The sequence below is a fragment of the Siniperca chuatsi genome, linkage group LG16, assembly GCF_020085105.1.
Source record: "Siniperca chuatsi isolate FFG_IHB_CAS linkage group LG16, ASM2008510v1, whole genome shotgun sequence".
In the NCBI taxonomy this organism is placed as follows: domain Eukaryota; kingdom Metazoa; phylum Chordata; class Actinopteri; order Centrarchiformes; family Sinipercidae; genus Siniperca; species Siniperca chuatsi.
Window position 1 is genome coordinate 13,646,906 of NC_058057.1, and position 23,625 is coordinate 13,670,530.

Sequence of the window (23,625 nt, forward strand, 5' to 3'; positions counted from 1 at the left end):
AGCACCCCAGAGCCCTTACAGCTGTATGAGGAGATATTTTGGAAAAATAGATTTTTGTCTTCCTTTAGTCTTATGACTGGATTTAACAAAGCAAACCACTGATGCCTAAGAGCCAAAATAGGCTTTTTCTTCCTTTATTCTATTGTCTAACTGCAGTGAGGCAAGTATTAAAAATGCACTTAATAGCCCAAACAATCTTTTGTATCTTTTCTGCTATTCATGTATAGCCCATGCAATTAAAACCATTTGAGAGCTCAAGTTAAAAACAACTCGAAAGGACTAAGGATGTTGTCTTGGTCAACATCCTTGATAAAACCAAGTGCAGTATATGAAGAACGTTTGAAAGAATATTTTATAGGCAAATGAAATTTTAAGAGATGCTGGTAAAACCGAAAAACATAGAGAGGTTTTCTGTAGAAGAAAATGCATTGTTTGCTTCCGTTGGTAAATTTCAGGCTGCCGTCAGTTCTTATGCAGCTGGGTGCAAAGCTGATTTCACCCATCATTGTTCTGTGCCATTATCGATGAGTCACTGTTGATTGGGCCTCTGACTGATCCTGATTACAGTGAATACTGCACAGTCATTGTTCCCCCTGCAAGGAAAACTAAATCCATCTCAATATAAAGCTGAGGCAAACTGACTTGCTTGCTGCGTAATAAGAGTTTAATTTCCGCTGAATGCTTACCACATATGCCGCTGAGTGTTATTAAGAAATACCTTTTAATTTACACAGCGAGTGGGGGTGGTGTTTGTTCCCATTGAATTATCAGGTTCTTAACCTTTCCTTTCTAATAGGTTCTGTCTTGATCAATACAGTAAACAAAGATGCTTTTGAACTAACTCAAATTGGTAACTTGACCGATTTAGCGATAGCAACAATTGCCAACCATGTGTATTCAAAGAGTCTACAGGTTTTCACTGCAACCAGTCACAATAAAAACTGATTCCACTGGCTCATGCCAAACAGGAACTGATCAGATACAGGCAGTTAGCAGTTTGTTCTTGTGAAAGAAATAAAGCCACACAAAAAATGCCTTGGATTTAGTCCCAATTATAATTCAAGTCACACTGTGACATTAGCTGCTTGAAATGCCTCAGGCCATTTGAGTTTGTTAGCTACAACAGGCAAAGGTCAAGTTTAAACTCATTTCCTCATCATGGGTGAAATCAAGTCAGTAAACATTAGCTTTTAACTGATACATGAAGAAATCAGACAGACATAATACATGAAAAACCTGCCAAATATGCAGCATTTTTTCAGTAATAAAAAATATCTAGGTGAATATGAACTATATTTAAACAGTTGTAAAAAATGTAACTCTTCTTTCTTTTTGCTTAATATTTCCTTTTTTATAATTTCTTTTCAAGGCAATACAGCTGGCTCACAACTAGAAACATGATTTTATATTTATTGCCAGATTTTACTGCACACCTGAAGTGCATGGATTCATAAAAGGAACATGACTAAGCTTTATCGTTCATGGGTGTCACATTAGGAAATTAAACTATCCCTGTGTTAGAGGTACAGAGGCAAGGGCATACACACAGATATGATGAGGTATGTGTGTGTGTTTGCTTGTGTGAATCAATTCCAGCTGGACCAGAGCTGTCAGGCAAGATAGTACATTAAACTCTCACACGCTTACTGTGGTGGAGACATATTTTGGATGTCCCTGTGCTCTTCGGTCCTCACTGGGACAATTTCAGAGACAAGTAAAGGGAAATAAATCATGGGAGGGATGAACTGTAAGGTGAGGTAGATTGAAGGAGGGATACAGAGAGGGAGAAGGAGGCGCCACTACCAAGGAAAAGGGGGAGGGCAGAGTGGTGATGAGGGACAGTGAGGGAGCTGGATAGAGGGAGAGAGAGAGATGGAAGGAGAGAGAAGGGGAGGCGGCATCTGTTCGCTGCAGAGCCTTTCATTGATAAAGTAGCGCTGGTGTGAGCCAGAGGACTGCAGCTGGACACATCACACACGCCTCATACACACACTGGGTTTTTGTTTACAGGCTGACATCACTGCGGCATCAATGCATTCACTCACAGTGCACTCCAAACAACTGCACCACTGAGGACACACACACACACACACACACACTAATCACACAGGGACATGCTCTTATTGAAACGGACATCAACATCATCAGCAGACTCTCCCTCCTCTTTTGGGTGTGTGGGCATAGTTCAGTGACAAAAAGGGAAGGGACACCTGTAACTGAGGAGCAGGAGTTGGTGCCTCAGATCTGGGACCAGTTTTCGGAGGAATCCTCGGATTAAAAAGCTGTTAAAGCTGCAGCGGAACCAGCCAACGCACCAGCACCAAGGTACGGAGGGGGGAAGACGTGTGCATACAGTGCATGCATTTATACACATACACACACACTATGGAGGGACATGTAAACACATTCAGCATGTGAATATACTTACATATGCATGGATGAACTTCACACAAATAGACAGACAGACAGTTAACTGAGATTTTCTCCTCACAGCAACAGGAGCTGGTACCCCTCTCCTCCTCTCCATCTTTTTGTGTGCATCTCTCTCACTTTCTCTCTTACCTCCACCCTATCTTTATCTCTATCCTGACACCTAGTTGTTCCAGTTATCTCATTCTCTTTGCAGCATCCCGCCTCTCTCCCTCTCATTTTGGTCCATCTGCCTCCTCCACCTCCACCTCCTCTCGTTCTCACTCTCCTCCTCACATCCTCTTTTTGCCACCTCTATCTCTCTGTCAACACAGAGGCGCCTCTCTCATTTGCTGTCCCACACTTATCTCTGCAAAAGCCACAGCTCTCTCCACATGCCTTAGACAACTCTCCCCCTCTTTCTTTCACTCCCTGTCAGCCTGTCCGTCATCCTGGGATCTACGGAGGCAAGCGGCGTGCCGGTGTCGGCCATGAAGCTGGTGAACGGGGGAGGAGGAGGAGGAGGAGGAGGAGGATCTGGGGGAGGTGGAGGAGGTGCAGGAGTGGGAGGAGGGGGAGAGAAGACTGCCTTTTCCTTTAAGAAGTGCTCTGCTTTCCAGTTTGTCAAGAGAAAGGTGAGTTTGGATGATACACACACATTTTGGGATGGATGCGTCTGTGAGTGTGTGCCTACACAACCAGAGTGAGAGGTGTATTGGCTGAGAGAGGAGGTGTCACAGCCGGAGTGTTCCCTCTCCCTCTCTTTCTGTGCGTGTGTGCGTGCCAGAGATGATGTCATTGAGAAAGCTAAGCCGCGTTAATCAGGCGCAAGATTTGGCTCCCTTCGTATCTGTGTTTACTGTTTGTGTTTCCCTGTGTATGTGTGTGTGTGCTCCAAAACACTGTTGCACTGCAGAACTCACAAGTGTCTGTTATGTAGAAGTCATGACATCACTGAGCTGGCGAGGTCCTATAGTTAAGGATCTACTCAGCATATCCTGCATTATGCTGCAGTGCTGTCACAAGGCTCATTTCCTGTGTAATGTTAATGGTTTGCATTAAATGCTTTCCTTGTTTGGTGTGTTTGGATTGTACATTTGTTTTAGGAAAAGTCAGCACACACACACTCATTGTCATTTAACAGACTACAAAACTGCACTTTTGGTGCAGCTTTCTAATCAGGCATACTTTATAAAGGTTTTATAAGTTGTAACTAATGGCTTTAGTAGGGGTCAATAAATAATTTGTTGTCAAATATAACTGGTTTGTCTTTTAAGCTAGCTCTTTTTAACTAGGAATTTATTAACATTTACAACTGCAGACGTTTTTGCCCCCAATCCCACCCAAATAACGTTATTCAAACTACAGTATTAATTACTTTTAATATTAGTGCCAGCATTATACTATAATTTATTTGTCTTGGACTATTTGATTAAATAGTTATGACCAAATTATCAAACCGGTTACTTTGTGGACTATTGAAGTGGAATAACAGTTTAACTCATTAACCCTTGTTAATGACTTAGTCACCTTCTAATAAGCCATCAAGGCTGCGGATATAAATGTTAGTAAGTCATTAATAAAGGGTCATGGGTTGTTTACTTTTAAATGAGACATCAATATGAGAGAAAGAGCAAGGTAAAAGAATAAAGTAAGGTTTGCTAGAGGATGTTATGGACCAGGGAATTTTTGCAATAAGGCACATAAAAGTTGTTCTTATTACTGCACTATAAAGCATTAATAAATGGTTTATTAACAGTAATAAAATTACATTGTTACAACTTGCTAACCCCTTATGAAGTATGCCTTATTAGAAAGTAGTAGATTGTCCTGTGCTTAAAATATATGCATGCATTAGAAAAATAAGAGACATAGAGCAAAAAAATGTTATCAATCAACAGCAAATTAATCAGCACCTGTTTTGATAGTTGATTAATCATTTAGTCATCAGTAATCATCATTTTTTAAGTAAAAGTGCAAAAAAAAGTTCTTAGTTCTGGTTTTCTTAGTTCTCCATGATTGTAAATATAATATAATATAATATAATATAATATAATATAATATAATATCAATACAACATCTTTGGGGTATGGAATTTTTGATGATGTCATCTTGGGCTCTGAGAAATTGGGATCATTTTTAAGTGTTTCCCGTGTTTTATAGACCTTGCGATTAATTGAAAATAATTGATTGATGATAAAAACAATCATTAGTTCCAGCCATAAACAGATGTAAACAATCTGTAAGATGTTAAAAATCCATTTAAATATTCATGTTAGTGACTAGCAATCCTTGTGTTCAGTGCTTCTATAAGAACATTAAAAACGTTGAATCCAATAAATCAGCATAATTATGAAAGTAGAAAAGTAACAGTGTTTCAAAAGAGAGGGGATGTACAAGGATGCCCATTGTTACCCAGTGAATGTTAATGTAAATAATAATGCCATCAAATGTGAAGTACTGCAAAACTGGTTGAAAAGATGAGGGGATAGTTGGACTTGTGAGTGTCAGTATATGCTGTAATCTGCCTAAACCTATATTAGCGTTTGTTGCATTCACTCAAAACACGCCAAGCTTGAAAAACAGTTCAACTTCTGCTTCCTACAAATCGGAATAATTTGCAGCTGATTTCCGCAAGATCAAAAGAAAAGAGCAGCACGACTGCGGGGTGTTACAGGAGGAAATGACTAACATTACTTCTAGCGTGTGGAGGAGAGGTGGAGTGATACATTCACTCAATAATCACTGTATTGCTTTGGGGATATGGCACAACATAATTTTTTCCATTATCCAAACAGTGTAATGTAATAAATCAGACAGTGTAGCAAGGCGTTATTGCACAGGTTATTATGTTCAAGTTACCACATTTTCAGCCTTAGGGAGTGAATGTGTTCCAGGACAACAAAACACTGGGAACAATCAACAATTATTTATGTACTTGATAAATAATCCTTGGCTTTAGGTTGCTGGGTAGATCTAGATGCTTTTATAGTCAGGTTGTGTCATTGACGTGTGTTCTTGCTCGCAGTACGGTTGTCCAAATTGTGTGTTATTGTGTGTATTGGTCTCAGATGGTGTACAGTATGGTGTGGATCCCAGATGACTCGGCAGGTTAATACGGGCAGATTGTGTTGTGTTAACACCCACGCACAAACACACATGCATTCCCACAGGCACATTCTGTTGTATCAGTAATTAAGAGCCTGATGATCTATCTATCGATCTATCGATCTATCTATCTATCTAACTGTTAAATCTTTAGCTGTTCTTGCCTTCCTTTTGCATATTTCTGTATAAAATTGGCTTTCCTCCCACCCTAACAAGAAAAACAGAAGCTTCCAGATATGCATCAGCACACAGCCCCAAATCAGAATTAATGCCTGCTGCTGTTCAGGGTTTATTTGTCTCTCTATTTGTGTCTAAATAAGCCTAATCACATAATGGGGAGAGCATGAGTCCAGACGGAGCAGTATATCATACAAATGAGTAACGGAAACAATGGAAGGAAATATAAAATCAATGACTGTGTGCGTGTGAACTCAGACTGTACATTTCAGGTAACATCTTGATGAGAAGATACACAGATACAGAACTGGAAATATAAAGGCAACGTTGCTCCAAACACGATCAAGCGTTTGACATGCCATTTGGGCAATTTGGAAATGCAGTTTTGGGATGGAACATTTCCCCAAAGTTACATCAAGATAAGGTCAGCAGTTTTTGAGATACGACGTGTTTACACATGGACAAACAAACCCTTCAAAAAGATGATGTAATGTATAGCTCTTCACTGGATTTTAAAGTTGGCTACAGAAAGGAAAACACCGTGTTTTTGTGCCTGAGGTGAATAAGTGTTAAGCTTCAGATGACACCTCTGATCAGTTTCATCGTCAGCATAAATTGTTAAACAAGAGGTATGACTCTCACTGTTTGGGGTAGTGCCGAAACATTTCTCACTCTACTTTGAATATGATGAAAAATAACAAAGGAACAAAGTCCTCTAATTGGATGTAAATGTTCTATGTGAAGAAACTCGTGTTGTAGTATTCTTATTTCATGTGCATGTCATTGGACTTCTGTGCTAGTCCTACAGTGGCTGTTTTGTTTTTGTGTTGACCTGCTGGAGTGTTTTTCCAAGTCTGTTTTCCTTTAGACCCGACATGCCGTGACATGCTGTCTGGCTACCCATCGACTTAGGCATTCAATCTCAGTGTGTGTGTCTATGTGTGTGTGTGTTACAGATATCTGGACTCTGCTGCTCAGTCACACAGGCTACTGCCCCGCTGCGCATGTTTGCTAAATGTTTGACTCATGCAGCAGGGCGAGATTTCATAAGGCTTTTCAAGAAAACGTTGCTGTTCTCTCTCCCTGTCGCTCTCCTTCTGTGTCCCATGTGTCCCTTTGTCTGTTTCCTCTCCACTTTCACCACCTCTCCTCCATATTTCTTTCCATCAAACACACACACAGTTACACACACGCACACACACACACACACACACACACACACACACACACACACACACACACACACACAAACTGGATATTACGGTTTGTGACTGGTGCTTTTCTTGGAAGTCTTAGTCACTGCAGGAGTGGTGTGAGTATGCAATTTGCTTGCATGCATCAACATGTGTCAGTGATATTTCACCATTAAACACAATACCTCTCATTGCAGGTGCAGTACGGCTGCATAATGTGAACATCTGTTAGTGACAAGGATGTAGAAGGGTTTTAATTTGTGATAATTCACCAAAATAGCCACAAAAGTCCCCTTCTGCAGAGAGAGTTCTTCTGAAATATTTCTGACATAAAAGCAAGTCAAGCAAGTAGAGTCGAAGACAAAAAATCCAAAGAAACTTAGACAAGGTTTGGCAAGATAGACTTCACTCTTCCTCATATTTGAGGGTGCCATCAACATTGTGCTTTGTGTCATCAACAAGCAACAGGTGTGTGTGCATGTATGTCATTCTGTGTGTGTACCCATGCTGATCCATGTGTGCAAAGTGTGGCAGAGCAGAGAAGCAATCTGTGCCTCTTTGCAGTGCAATGCTGTGTGTGTGTGTGTGTGTGTGTGTGTGTGTGTCCCACTTGAACTGACATATAATCAGAGATAACACGAGAAACTCCTCTTTCTATGATCAAAGGAGCAGCTGGCAGCATTGACAGTGTGTGTGTGTGTTTGTGGAGCACCTGTGCGAGTACTTACATGTGAATAAGAAGAAGAGAAAGTAACAGTGAGATCAAACTTCTGAATAATGAACTTCTCAAGCTGCTTTTGACATGAACACTTCTTTCCCTCGCAGGTACGAAGATGGATGAGGAACCCCAAGATGAGCGTGGAGAAGACCCAAGGGAAAGGCCTCCTTTACTCCTGTCCAAGGTGTCCGCTGGCCGAGGACCTGTGGTACACACACTTCCCCTCGCCTTACGGCTGCTGTCACTACGGCGGCCTGCAGGGCGGCCAGTATTACCACCAGGAGCCGTGCTCGCCATGCCCTGCCAGCGGGCAAACCAGCGTCCATGATAAGAGCAAGGGCTGCAAGGTAAAAGGAAAAACAAACACACACACACACACAGAGAGAGAGAGAGAGAGAGAGAGAGAGAGAGAGAGAGAGAGTCCATTAATGCATTTGTGTCACTACTCATTCATTAAGACACACTGTCTCACTCTGTGACAACACAATCAACTGCCTACACCTCCGAGTGTCATTTGTCACCCCCATCACACACACAGAACTGTATTCAGTGAGGATAATAACAGTTTAATACAATTTAAGTCTTAATTCCATACCTTGGCTGTCATTTATATCACTTATAACAACATTGTAGTCACTAAAGACATCAAGTATTTAATAATCCACAAGAAAAAAAGCAAAGATTAGAGAAATACATATGTAGCATAAATATTCTGCTATCCCATCCCATTAATCATTTCATGACCCCTCAGATTTATCTTGTGACCCCTTCGAGGAGTCCAAACCCCCAGGTTGGGAACCACTGGGTCAGACAACAGGTTAAACAAACCAATAGTTTAGCCAGATTATCGAAACCACCACACCTGAAATGTTAACATTTGGTACTGTAGGTCAAGTTCAGTCTGTAATCTGTGATGTATATTTACAACAAACAGTTTGGGTCAAAATTTCACAGTTCTTCCTTGATTTCTTGTCCAGTTTGACTAACCTGTTTGTTTAAAACCTCTCAGACTTATTTTTAGCAATGTTGCCACTTTCCTAAATCCAAGCAATGAACTTGGAGAGCACAGCATTATAACTACCAATTGGAAAGAACGAAAATAAGGCCCAAGTTGTGATAAAATGGATGCATCCTTTATATTTCTAAACTCTGCCTGACCAAACACTTCAGTGGATGTCTCAAACTTTGCAAAGATGCCAGTACTTTGCAAATATTTCAGGCTGAATTTAGAAGAAATATGTATAGAATAATGCACATGTAGAATATTTCCATTTGATATAAGAGCACAATCAAATCAATTAACTGCACTCAAATTACATGAACCTCAACATACTCTTTAGTAAGGTGATGATTTTTAGTAAAATGTTAACGTCATTTTGAGGTTTTCTTACCTCCGGCACAGAACTCAGAAGTTCCAGTTTCACTTCAGCTTTCTTTACTGTCGCTTCAGTGCTGGAACAAGAAGATGTCCAATACAATTAAAGAAACTTAATGGGAAATCTAAGGGGTAAATGAAGAGTTAATAATGGCAATGTGATCTATTTCATAATGTGTGCCATACAGAAAGGAAGTCCCCCCCCCATCTCACCATTCTCTCACCACAAATCTCCCCCTCTGGCATGCAGGTGCAAGTACATCGACTAACACACTCCCTAACAACACTTGGCTCATTTTACAGACCTCCCTCTGTTTGCCCATTAGCGCTCTTTGAAATAAGTCAAAGAAGCAAATTAGATACTAACAGGACTCTAGACATTGTTCTGTTTGTCTTTATTCTCCGCTTAAGCTCTACCACGAGTGTTGTTACGTAACATAAATAATAAGGCGACTGAAGACCCCCTTGTTGTTGTTGCTCACCACGGGCTGGTGTTTATGAAATTAGAGCAGGAGGCAGCAGAGAACATGAACATTGTATTCAAAATTAAACAACAAAATTAAAAAATGAACACCAGTGCATTGAACAGCATGCTATCAACAAACGACCAAACACACACCAGTCCATCAATACTAATGCTGCTACAGGTGTCCAGGTTGTCCTTGGTTATGCAACTGCAATCATAATAGCTATCCCACTCCTATCAATCATCATACCCATCAAATGGTTCCCTGCTCGTTTGTGTCTGTGTGTTTCTTGAGTCCCATGGGCGACAGGAGAGAATGAGTCATCACTGTCCCAGCACAACAAAGCCACACTGTACTGTGTGTTTGCATGTGAGCGTGCGCACTAAGAAACAATGTTGAAGTGTGTGAGAATATAAAAACAGGACTGTGTTGTTGTCCATCACTCCATTCTCTTTCCTGTTGCCCATTAGCTTTTTCCCGTTTAGTTTCATTTTGCTCTGGTTTTCTTCCAGGCCGTTCTGTGTCGCTCTATCTCTCCATCAATTCCACCTCTTGCCCTCACAACCAATAGATCTGTCACTATGTCTCGCTGGAGATAACCGGTGTGTGCGTGTGTAGAATTAATGGGTGCTGCGGCGAGTTGGGAGCAGGCTGGGGGAGTTAAAGAGGAGGGGGCTCTGTGGTGAGTCATAGCTAGTTTTCACTGCAGAGTGTGTGTGCATGTGTGTGTGACGTCAATGCGAAGCCAAAGTGGAGTTAAACAGTACTGACCTACAGTGGCTGTTCATATCTCATATGTGGTCGATAAATGATTGACTGCATTCAACCTGGAAACTTACAACATACAGTAGCAGTTAGATACTTATGCTAAATATGGATTGAAACGCACTCTTGCTGTATTTAACTTTGTGTGGCATTGCCAAATACTCAGCACACAGACGTCATGTTCTGTACTGTTCCCCCATGTACTGTACCACATCTCGGCACACTCTGTCCAAACACTTACATGTAACAACTCAGGCCATCAAAGTTGGTTTGCCAAACACTCGTAGAGCGTGACGCTCGTTCAACAAATGGAACAGTAACAGAAACATTTCCTCTTGCACACCAAACACACTGTTCCGTCCTCGAGGGGGCCACCCACGGCCTGACTCAAGTGCAAATGAGCAAAGCTTCACTATGACATTTGTCAGCCCATCAAAGTGAACCATATCAGTCGCTGTCTAACAAGTGTCTCCGACTCGGACTTAAGAAAGTGGGGTGATGATGGCGAGAGGATGCTGTCACATTTTAGAGGAGGAGATGAGTAAGACACTAGACGCTGACAGAGAGTGTCAGCTTACTCTTAAGTGTGCAGAGACAGAAGGGAAAGCTCCAGGGACATTTGTCATGGTCTGATATGACGCTCTTTATTCATTAGGCTTTTTATGCTGTTGTAAATCTAGAAGTATATTATTTTGCCTTAAGTGTCCTCTATTGTTGAAAACGGAATGCTCAACTTTTGGTCCTGCTCACTGTAGCTTTTCTGCATTACACTCATTGTGTGCAGACGCTTTTGAAATTGTTAATCTGTACTTGGCTACAAAATGCCGCTGTTTGTTGCCAGAGGAGCTGCATCTGAACTGAAATAAAAGTTTTCACTAACCCCTCAGAGGCAAAAAAATAAATGAATAATAATATTTTTATATAATATTTATATTTATATGCTTTGCATAGCATTCACCCCACTGCTACTATCAGTCTATCAGAGCTAAAGCTAAATATAGACCAACTTTATGGTGCTGATCTTATTATTATATGAAATCAGTGTACTGAATTTATGACACCTGCATTTTTTCCCAAGGGATGATAACTGCAGAGAAAATAAGGGAGGAGAGGAGGGGAGGTTTACTGTAATACTGTAAGTAGAGGGAAAGACGGGTAATGGGGGTGTTTGGATAAAAATTAGAATTAAAAATAGGCAAGGGGTAAACAATATTGGCTGGAGAGGTAAAATGAGATCAGTTGAGGGATTGGCGGAGCTAGGGGAGAGACATAAACAGGGGAAACAGCAGTGATGGAGTGAGAGAGAGAGGGAGAGAGAGAGAGAGAGATGAAAAGAGCTGAGAGGACAGTTTTATTAGAAGATAGAGGATGAGGTCAGAGCATCTGCCCCACTGCCTGAGCATGACCAGAAATCAAAAGCATATAAATCCTTCTGATAAGGACGTCCTGTACTGTCCCATGTACACACCAACAGACTGTCAGATACTCCACACACACACACACACACACACACACACACACACACACACACACACACACACACACACACACACACACACACACACACACACAGCTAATGCAAATGCAGCCTTTCCACTAATCTCTTACATAAAGCCTGTACTGTTCTTGATGAAGACATAATCAAAAATGAAAAGAACATGAACTTCTGCTGACTGCTGGTTGTCCTGGCATGTTATCTCTCTTGTCATACAATTTCAGTACTTTTATAGAATCTTACAGGAACTTCAGAAATGCTTTAGATTACAGCCCACAAATTACAGTGTAAATATTTTGTACATACAGGTTACCAATGAAACACTACCTGGAAACTAAAGCAGTGTTAAAGGTGCAGCTTTATTTTAAAGCCCACAAACCGCAGACTTACACTATAATAAGGGAGCTTTCTCCTACATGTTCAGTGCTTTGTCCTGATGGCAGTGTACTATCTCTAAAAAACCCCTCACAGAGGACATGGCAAAAATATTTACATGTACAACATGTAATACACACAATACATATTCGTAAAGGTACACATTCCCCCCAGGATTAGCCTATTGTTCCTCAGCAACAATATAAATGTACACTACATTTACTACATTCACATCTAATAAGAAGTATTCCATATTTGAAAACTTTTAAAAGTGTAATTTCCTAAAGAAAATATTTTGTAAGTATATTATGATTTTAAAATACAATAAATCAGGGGGTTTCATAGGCTAACTCCTATTATTATTCTTTGTCTTACCTCAATTTGTGGGCTACTCAAGCTCTAAGTTTTGGAACTACAGTTCCCACAGTTTGGGGCATTGGGGGATGTAAACAGAAAGTATAATGTTGCCATGGAGTCAGTTAGTCAGCTAGCTGAGCCCCGTTTTTTAGCCTAGCTATATTTATTTACATTTTGGCAGATTGGCACCATTAAAAGTATGCCGAATTATCTATTAGCAGTTCCTGTTTGCAATTTACCAATGGATTTACACACAACCATCACTGGACTACTTTAATACTGAAGAAAACTTAAAAAAAATGTGATGATTCTCAGGCAAGTTACTGAATTCAGATACAAGAGAACATTTGAAATATAACCAAAACATAACAGCAAAATGGCTCTATTATACTCCATTTTTATATTAGGTATTATATAAGCTCATAACCATTACCTAAATTGCTTACTGGCATTATTCCCATTTCCTTATGGTCTGTTCTGGGTATGGATCAGGTGATAGTGTTGTTAATCAGTCAGTGTGTATTCGGAATGGTTTAAACACCTTTACCCAGAAAGGCCTGACCCACTCTGGTCCTGTTTGTGTTTACTGTCCAAAACTCATTCATCCAGGACAAAAAGAGAGAGAGGGCAGGAGAGAGGTGGAAGGAAGGAAGGCAGGAAGTGAAGCAGAGAAGACAGGGTGTGAAGAAATCCAAGGCAATGAGAGAAGCCAACCGTGTCCAAGAAGAGCAGTGATTTTTATCTACTCCCATGCAGCCTGCGAGATGTCATTGACTCTTGATTAGATCTCCACTGAAAGTGGTGGTACAAAGTACAGGGAATATGAATTTCTAGAAATGTGCTTGGATGCAGAAAAAGGCTTACCTTATTTGTCAGTGAAGTAAGCTCACCTTGTTAATGTTTTGTTAGAGTCAGCTGGAACAAAAGCTTGATCATACTGTACCTTTGTCCTCAAACGCCCAGCTCAGATGATCAGTAGGTCACTGGCGTTTTAAAATGTGTTTCTCATGTGTAAGTTGGCCGTACCGGTTCGTTCTCCACAGAAACAAAACAGAGGGAGACGACCTGTGACAAATCCACCTCTCTTGTTCCCTCTCAGCAGTGACAAGGCCCTGCAGGCTAAGCTCTGTTCCACAAATGCTAATGCATCGTGTCTGAGTCAGTGAATGAGACCGGGAGGAGGCAATTGTGGTGGGCTGATTTCACTCAAAGATCCTGTCAAGTGAGACTGTGAGTCGATCACAGTTACAAATACAATTCAGGTGGTTCACCAGATGACAAGTCAGGGGGATTTTAGAGGTAGAAATGCCTACATCTTTGCCCTACATATTGGCTGTTAACATCGTCTCCTTACACAAAGATTTCTCACTTTTATGCTGCATTACGTTTTCTCTGTAATGTGAGAATACGTTTCTGCTGGACTTTGAACTCCAGACTTTGGTTCTTGACGTAGTCTTATCTGTGAAGTGCCTTAGTTGTGCTTTCTGAGAAGCAGTAGATCTCAGACAGTTCACTTCTTAATGGAGCTAATGGTTAATGACTTGTGTGTCATATTCAAAGATCACACCACTTTACTGGTGACCTTTTACTGGCACTCCACTGATGTTTTCGAGGCAAGGACATGAACTCTGGACTCCAGCCATCTCCCACGCAGCTGTTGCAATTTAAACTGTGCACACTGGATAGAAAATCTTAATTTGCTGCTGATTCATCTAAATTTATGAGTTGACCGGTTTTTACCAATATTTAGGTCAATATTAGAAACTTATTTCAGCATAATGAAATCCAATACAACACCACAAACTGTATCTACAAAATGACTACCGACTCTCTGACACAGTCTCAGCAAAATGATTTATTGCAGGGCTGTTGTATTTGATAACCAGGTGCACCTAATGAACTTGTGAACTTAGTTGCCCATGTCTCTCCTCACTTGCCAAACAAGTTGCACGGCCTTGCAAAAACCTCACTTGAATTCCAGCTTTAGTTGCATTTGCCATGAATTGCATTACTGTCAAAGCGGTTTTTAGCTTGTATTGGGAATAAGCAGGAAATAAGAGGAACAGCCCACAAGGTCCAATTATATTTGATACAAAGAGTTACAAAGAGAGTACTGGGAGCCAAAATCCCTTTCCAAGTTGTTGGCTTATACTCTACCAATACCAGGGAGAAATGCCTCTCATTCCAAACTTCTGTTTGTACTCTTTTGAATAGTTCAGCTAATTGACTCAAAACTTTCTTTTCTCCTTGTTAAAGACCTCAGCATATATTCGCATTCACTCCAAATTAATGCCACAAGTCGGAACCCCCTGAGTCTTTCATATTCTGTGCTTCGTAATGAAACTGGTGAGGTGCCAGCTGAGCATTGGTATAAAGCCAGTTTGTATCAGTTTGGCAAACTTCCAGCTCCTTCTTGTGCTCCTGGCCATCTGATAGCATCAGCTGATTGGTTGTTGAAAACCTTGACTTCAACTTCATTCCTACATTGATGTTCCTCTATTACAATTACACGCTATATCCTTTACAACCTTGATATTTTCCTGCCATCATCCTTGCCCTCACCTTATTGTTATATTTCCCTTCTCTGATTAAAACATATTTTAGCAGCATTTGAATGAGGGAACTATCCCAGGCTCTGGAAAGAAGATACCACTGTTTAGCATACACTTAGCAATGGAAAACTGCTAATCCTTTGCTATTCTTTGTTCCAAAGCCAAGTGCTCTGGCAGGCGAAGAATGTGGTTGGAGTAATAAACTTGGAATTGCTTTTCTTGTATGATCTCTCCTCTTTGCTCACATTCAATGTATATATACACCCTAAAATGGCACAGTGCATTTGTTTCCATTGCTACTGCAGCATTATACAGGCTTTCTCTGCCAAAGCACAAAAAATACATAAATAAGCATAGAGAAGGCACTTCATACCTTGGCTCCAGTTTCCTGTATTTGTCGTGATACAGGGGGATGTGTGAATTAGTTTTGTAGTGTTTCATCCAAACCTAGCTATAACAAGCTAGAGGGAAGCTGAAGAGGGAAAAGTAAGGCAAGTTGTTTGTGATGTTAGGAGCCATCCTGACTAATCTGTGTCTGGTTTGATGCAGATAACAAAGGCATTTGGTGTACGTAGATACATATCTGCATGACTGCATGTCAAGTGATGAAATATAAGGAAAGAGATTGTGAGGGAGTGACACAGCTTTATTTTTGATAATACTTTCAGGGTTTCAATGCAAGAGTGATTGAAGAAAGGGGTTAAATGATGAGGATAACTGATAAAAATGATTGTTCACAAGACTCAAAAGACCGGTAGAAAATTCTGTATCAGTTTCTAGACCTGTGTATTAAATCCCCCGTATCAGGGAGATCCACCAGCATCAGTTTTTGTCCCTCATGCTTCCCCTCTTCTCCCTCAATCCCCCTTTCTCTGCGCTGACCTTGGCCCGTTAGAAAAAAAGGGAGCATCCTCCCTTACGAGTCTCATTGTGAGGGAATTTGGGAATTATTGTTGTTCTAATCTACCCTGACAACCTGACTAATCCCTTCTTCCATCTTGATGTTCCAGAGCTTATGCCAAAACTGCTGCACCACAGAGGCTCAGCACCCCCCTGACTATGCAGTGTAACTTTCTTCCATTCTCAGCTCTATTGAAACTGCTTTGTGCACTGCGGTTTTTGGGCTTAAGGGTCACGGTCGACAACTATAGTTTAGAGTTGACCTGATCTGCTCATGGCATTACTAGTGCAAAACAAGCTACTGTAGTTGTGCTTTGTTACTACATACTGCATTCTGTCATACTGTAAAAGGCTTGAACCTATTGATCTTACTGTTATTCCACTTCCTGTGTAGGTCAGCCTAAAGACGTCATTATGGTTTTGTGGTGTTAAATCCTTGAGATCCATGAACAAAATCCAATGTAACACAGCAACAAAAAAGGGAAATAATAAAACATTCATAGTTAAGATGCAAAATGTGTGCATTGGCATGCTGCGAAATCAATGTTATGAATGGAAATTTAACATTGGTATCCAATTGCAATAGTTTAGACACAAATGCTTTGGGTTGAGTTTGGATTTGGTCGTTTGTTCGAGCGGTTGTTCCACCACTTTAATCCAGACTGAAATATTTCAGTAGCTATTGGATTGCTATGAAATTGTGTACAAACACTCATACTCCCAGAAGACGAATCCTACTGACTTTGGTGATCCCTTGACTTTTCATCTAGCACCACTGGCAGGTTGACATTTGAGGTTTTTTTTGTGAAATGTCTCAACAACTATTGGATGGATCACTTTTCCTCCAGCACAAAATCAGGTCAAAATTCTATTGGTTTTGGTTTATAACTAAATACCTGAAAAAAACAAGTGACATTACCATCAGCCTCAGCTAAACTTTACATTAAGTGCTAATTAGCCAATGTAAGCATGATTACATGCTAAACTAAGATGTTGAACATGGTAAATATACCATGTTATATCTGCTATATACCTGCTAAACATCAGCATGTTAGCATTGTCATTGTGAGCATGTTAGCTTGCTGACATTAGCATTTAGCTCAATGCACCACTGCACCTCAGTACAGCCTCACAGAGCATGGCTGAATGTGTATGTGTTATGTCATAGGTCATTCACAAATATCTGTGAAATTAAAATCTTATTTTATAAAGCAAGAGAAAGTTGGCATCCAATAACTTTTGTCAAATTACGTAGTCAAATCATTTTAACCTAAAACATCTAAAATAAGATGAGCCATGTCTGTGAATATATTTTGCAGTGTTTTTAAAGTCACTGATCCAATGTTTTCACCTTTGGCCAATTTAGTCAAACAGTGCTCATGCAATGTGAAATGTTTGGGTTGTTACGACTATCTGAGGGCGGAGTGAAACATGAGGTGAGTCCTAATGTCAGAACAAAAGACAGCGAAACAAATCTCATAATAGGCCCTGCAGTGAGTAAATAGGCTCTGTGCCACATATTCTTCTCTTTCTGTTTGTAGAAATGATAAAAAGAGGGAGAGAAATATGGGAGATGCTAAGAAATTCCAAGAAGACAACAGCTTTTTAGGCACAGTGGATGACCATGAATATTAATATTTTGCCAGGAAGTCAGGATTCAGAGACCTCAGTGCTCCTCAGGATTTAAAGATGAAAAGAGTCAGAGTTATGACCCCAGAGGATGAAAATGGCTGCAAACCACAAAAGCAGATTAGGGTCAATATCCCAATCTTGAAATCCCAAACTTACCCCTTGGTCCGTTTCCCTGTTCAACAATAACATTACAGTTCTCTCCGTCTTGCTGTCTTGTTTCTCAGATACTCGTTTTTCAGGTTGATTCTCCTTCTCTCTCTCTTTCTTTGGCTCTGAACATTATTCCTGAGGCTTAATCTCCCATGAGACGCACTGTAGTGTTTGAATTCCATCTGGACTGCCTGAATCATAGTTTTTTGCCCATCTCTACCCGTTTGGATCTGACTCCCCACCCATTCATTTTTAAGACCCATGTTTGCGATCTAGGAACAGAAGCGGGGAAAAGAAAGGGAGAAGAAAGAGCAGTGACCTTGGTGTTAATGAGCAAGTCTTATCTCTGACAGAGAATGGGACGGATTAAGACTACACTCTCATTCTCTCTTTCTATCTTTTTGTCTTTCAAACATATTTTTCTTTGTCTCATATCTCTGCTTACAACTCATTCGCTTCTTCTGCTTTATGATTCCCCCCACCAATGCTCTCTCACCTCCCCTCATTTCATTACTCTTTGATGCTCAGACATATGTGGGACATCACACAGCCTGTTAGAGGTAGAGTAACACACTGATGGGAGCTGGTAGAGGACAGGGCAAGGCCAAAAGGGGGTCACCAGGAAAGAATGCCATTGGCTGGCTAATAGCCTATACTGTCCTCATACTGTGCATTGTACAAAGGCCTTAGGCGGATGTTTTGTTTGTATTGGATGGACAGAATAACAGAAATGCCCTACAGTGCATACCTGTTTAGAGAAGCTCACCATCATATTTTTTGTTTGTTTTCTGAGACTAGATTGTTTGGTTCAGCAAATATCCTTTGTCTTTCAGTCACTGGTCTTTGACCACTTGTATCTCTCTGTCTGTGCTGTTTTTCTGTTTGTGCAAATGTCATCATGATTTTTCTGATGGTAAATCACAGTTATAAACGGATCTACAGAAGTATTTTTAAATGTATTTGGACTGTCCAATTCTAAAACTCAACTTAGTATCAATTCATAACAGAAGTTATCTCATTGCACTTTTCCTATAGAGCAGGTCTAGACCGTACTCTTTATATTATTATTTACAGAGACCCACCAAATCCCAGTCTCTTGTTATTGCTTAATCTCCAATGATTATTACCAGGTACTGCACAGTATATGCTAGCCACAACCATAACCGCAGTATCACCACCCATAACTGGCATTAGCCAATGCATGTAAACTGACGAAGCAATCAAGCTTCAAACTCAAAAGTAATTCCAAAACCGTAACTCTAAGATTAGTATTATGGCTGCTTTTACAGTAAAACTTAACTGATAATACAAACAAGTGGATACTAAATCAAATCATAGCGCTGACTGAAAAATCAGATGTTGATAATACTTTAAGGGGTACAGCAGTGATTTAGTATTGCACTTCCAAGTTGGGACAGACAGAGACAGATTAAAAAAAGAATAATTTATATTATCAGAGGCTTGTCCTGACTTTTAGTTCCTATGATGGGTTAAGCTCCAAAAACACAGTATCCTACAACTCCATAATGCAACTCAATAACATCTTTCATTAGACCCTCCCTGCCTCTTAGATGCCTGCTTCTTTAAAACCCACACCTCTAGTTTGTAAGGCCAGCTTTCTGCTAAAACAATTGAGGTCTCATGCCCAAGCAGAGATAACCGTGATGACATCATCATTTTTTTAAACTTTAGAAAGCTCCTCCAGAGCCACAGAAGACATTATACAAATGTTGTAGACTGAGTAGTACTCCTTGTAAGGAGTAAACTTCATGTGTAAAATCAGTTCTTCTTTTCCTTTCAGCTGTTCCCTTTCAGGGGTCGCCACAGCGAAAGGTGTAAATGTGTAAAATCAGTTGAGCTGTATTTTATGGCTAAGTATACTGTATGAGAGAAAAGGACAAATCTTTAGGTAAAATGTTTACATAACTTTGTCAGTGAGTGAAACACTATTGTTTTTCAAAGATAATTTATATAAAACACAGTACAGTAGGTGGCAGAAGAATGGGGACTAATGAAGTCTGGATATGGTGCTTGTGATGTTTTTATTTCTTGATTTATGGGACTTTGTGGCTGACGTGTACATCCTGGCCTTAGTATGAGAATGTCCCTGGTCTATATTACATCCTGAGTTTATGAGGTGAAAGGACAGAGAGGCCTGATGTAACCTAACTAAAAGCAGGACCACTGTTGTCTTAAAAGGTCACAGCAGAAAACCAGGTCAAAGGGCAGGGAAAGGGGTTAAGAGGAAGGGGAGTCTGGAAATGGCATATGTGTGTGTGTGTGTGCATGTTTTACTTCCTGTGCACATATTTTCTTACCCACTGAAGGAATGCATGGTATTCTCTGAAACAAGGTTCAGTAAGAGGTCATACAATGAAGGATGATTTGCATGATAAACACATACAGTTCATCCTAATAAAATGTACATACATAACTATGATGAAATGTTGTCTAGAGAAACAATGTTTATGACCTAGATACCTCCATTCTGTCCTACACTTCCTTTGTGTTTATAATTTGTAGTTGGCAATAAATATATAAATACATACGTACTTCACATATGCACACACATATTTTTGAGATAAAGAAAGATATGAATTAGTATGCAATATCTAAAAAATATATCCATATATCCAAGAAATAAACAATTAGGGGGAAACAAAATCAAACATATGCCATTTGTGTCGTGATAAATGGCAAGCAAAGCCATTATAGCATTTTGATTAAAAGCTCAAAATCCATTAAGCTAGAACTATAGTAATCATATTATTATTCATCTGATTATTTATACATGATATACTTAATATTACGAGAGGGTGTGTTTAATGTCATTATTGGCACGACAGTGATGCGGTCAGGACCAAGTTGCTTGCGCCAAGGTCCGCAAGCGTAATATTGTGAGTGAAATATTATGATTTTACAACAAAATAATAGATTTAATCAAAATGTATTCATATTGTGGGGCAATTCGTTCTCAAAATGAAAAACGTTTTGCTAGTTTTATCCCTGTTTCCCTGGAAACACATGGAATCTGACTAATAACTTGAAAAAAATCACGTCAGTATGTAATGAAACCTAGTTTACTACTCCAGCAAGTAGGCCGACCCTTAGTAACGACCTAGCAACAGAGACGATTTCTAGTCCCTGTTGAATCAGCCAGTCAACTTGCGCTAATGTTTTCTAGAGATTGTGGTATTTCCCAAACTGAATAAATACCACACATATAAACACAAAACTGCCTTGCTGTCTCAATCTTGTTGTATCTAAGCTATCTGCTGATGGACAGATTTAGCTACTACGTCCGCGAACTTCACATATATTTTCAAGCTAGTAGCGCCGACTCACCGCCACAGCTGATGGAGGATGCCAGAGCATCAAGTAACATCAAGGCTTAACAGCGTTTTCATGTGCTCCAAACATTTCCAATAACTACAGAGCGTTGTAAAGCCTGTTATTTAAACTTTTTTATATATAAAAAAGTATATAATATGTTGATTAGTGAGCTTTAGAGGTGCTGGTAGGCAGATTTTATTACTTTTAGACAGAGCCAGGCTAGCTGTTTCCACCTGTTTCCAGTCTTTGAGCTAAGCTAAGCTAACCAACTAATGGCTGTAGCCTTATGTTTAACGGACAAATATGAGAGTGATATCAATCTTCACATGTAACTCTCCTTCAGAAAGGGAATTAACCTATTTCCCAAAATGTGGAACTATTTCTTTAATTTAACACTTTAATAGTAATAGTAATATGTATTGATTCAATACAACTTCAGCTCAATGATACAGTAACAATGTGTGACAATTTAATTTCCACAGTAAACACAGATAGAGGTAGTCCTTACACACACACACACACACACACACATATTGTTATGACAAAATGGTATCATATTGTGTTTGACACCCTCAGTAATTGTTTGGATTCATTCTGTCCTTCCAGCACGGAGCTATAATAATACTCAAGGGAGCGACCATTCACACACGGGCAAAAAATTTTTTGCCGAGTTGCAAGTTTGGACTTGCATGCACAGACACACACACACACAGTCTAACTCATACACATTTCTCCCGTCGTGGTAATGTAGAGGCTCTGCAGAGCAGCAGCCACTGATAGAGGCCTTGATAAGACTCATTTGAAATGGCTGCAGTCACTGAACCTGTCCACTCTGAGTTCCAAGGACACCATTTACCTTACATATCAGCCATTCTGGGTCACTAACACATCCATCTATGCAATTTGGTTTCCTCAAGAACTATGTGCGCCTTGACCTTAGCTTCCCATTGTCCCATGTATCTTAGATTTATCTCCCACACCGTCTCTCTCCTGTGTTTGTGTGTGTGTGTGTGTGTGTGTGTGTGTTTTATGCCCATGATATGTATTCAGTCAGTGTTACCAGTCACATGTTAAATGATGATTGAGAAGAGGTGTTTGTGGTGAAAGGTCCTCAGGAGAGTGTGTCACTGTGCAGCTGTCACATCAGAGGAGATTACTGCTAAAGCTGAGACTAACTGACTCACTGCCCCCCTGTGCAATACCAATGTGACCCTCAAATATTTTACTTCTAAAGTGATGATGTTGACTCTAGCTGTGGTAGTTTATTGTTGCTTTATGTTTAGACTTTTTTGAAAGATTATAACAACCCTTATATAAGTATGCTCCAGAACTTACAGTGCATATGTGTTTCCTTTAGCTTGGTAATATCTTTATATATTGTGTTGGTCAATCAGTGACTATGATTAAAATAAGCTGTGTCACTCTTTAAAAGGTTTAGCATGACTTCAAATTACTATTCTTAAAATAATACCTACATCAGTGGCACTAAACACATTGAAAAACATGTATTTTACTGCTTATAGTTTACTGTCATGCTGAAAACTAAAATGAAGACTTTGAAGGCTTGGGCGACTCCAAATTAATTGTAATGTGTATTGGATTTATGAATCCACAGCTAGATTAGATAATACCTTAAAATGTGAAGGAAATCAAGAATAGGATTGTTGTTTATTATTTAGGTATTGCCTGTTAAGGGAATAACCTGAAAAGGTTAAGATTAAGAAACTCATCCTATTCCTATGAAAACCATGTATTTCAGCTAAACTCTGTCTAATCTGTCTAAAACTATCAGTTTCTTGGGGTTTGGCTTGGAAGTGAGACTCAGTGTGGCTTATGGTTATGGGTTTAGGGGAATGATTACATGTTAGTCTGTTTAGATGCTGCAGACAAGTGACCCTTTCTCAAAGAGGCAGAGGTGTTTATTCCATGTAAAGTATTTAGTTTTAAACTTGAACTGGCCGAATAAAAAACACAAGTTATCCTCACTTATAGGTCAGGAAGTGGAAAATGCTGTCTCGCCATCATGGCGACGGTGCAGGCAAGCAGAAGGAAGCAGAGTCAGACATCCACCTAGGGGGCTGTCAGTCCTGGGGGATCCATGCCTCGCCTCTCCTGGCCAGCCCTGTCATGCTGGAGTGCTCCATCTGCAGTGGGCCCTACATCAGCTACACCCTAGAGGATACCTGGCAGCCACGTCAACGCACACAGGCAAGTTCATTCTGCCTACAGCAAATTAAATTACAGGTAGCACACAATAATTTATTACAGTAATTACTGCATCCCAAAGCAGGGGACTTCCAGGTGTCCTTGATGGGGGATTTCAGGAAATCCCCAAAGAAATCATGGATTGTTAAAAGTCTTTATTATACTATACAATAGATGTTAGCAATGTACAATAAAAGATTGTTTTCACTCTGTTTTGTTAGATGGTTAATTATATGATAACACCTACTTAGAGTTGACTAAATAATAGAAATACTTATTAGAGAAAAACTTGTCATAAGACTTTAAGTTTGAAGTAAATTTGTTAGTATTGGAAACACTCCCATGAAGGTGGGACATAAAAAGTTTATAAAGCTCTATGTCCGGCCATTATCTAACTGTTCATTTTAGCTTATG

At 40.0% G+C, this 23,625-nt stretch overlaps 1 protein-coding gene across 2 annotated transcripts in view; it reads left to right on the top strand.

Annotated features, from left to right (window-relative positions):
• Window positions 1-1,903: 1,903 nt before the first annotated feature.
• Window positions 1,904-23,625, top strand: part of sgk1 (serum/glucocorticoid regulated kinase 1) — a 38,807-nt gene continuing 17,085 nt past the window's right edge. Inside the window, exons 1-4 of one of the 2 annotated variants that reach the window (XM_044169526.1) lie at window positions 1,904-2,325; window positions 2,849-3,044; window positions 7,713-7,952; window positions 22,999-23,214. In XM_044169526.1, coding sequence (XP_044025461.1) covers window positions 2,901-3,044; window positions 7,713-7,952; window positions 22,999-23,214 — 600 coding nt within the window. In that variant the 5' untranslated portion in view covers window positions 1,904-2,325; window positions 2,849-2,900. Of the gene's footprint in view, window positions 2,326-2,848; window positions 3,045-7,712; window positions 7,953-22,998; window positions 23,215-23,625 lie in introns of those variants that run through there. The other variant, XM_044169527.1, reaches the window with a different exon arrangement.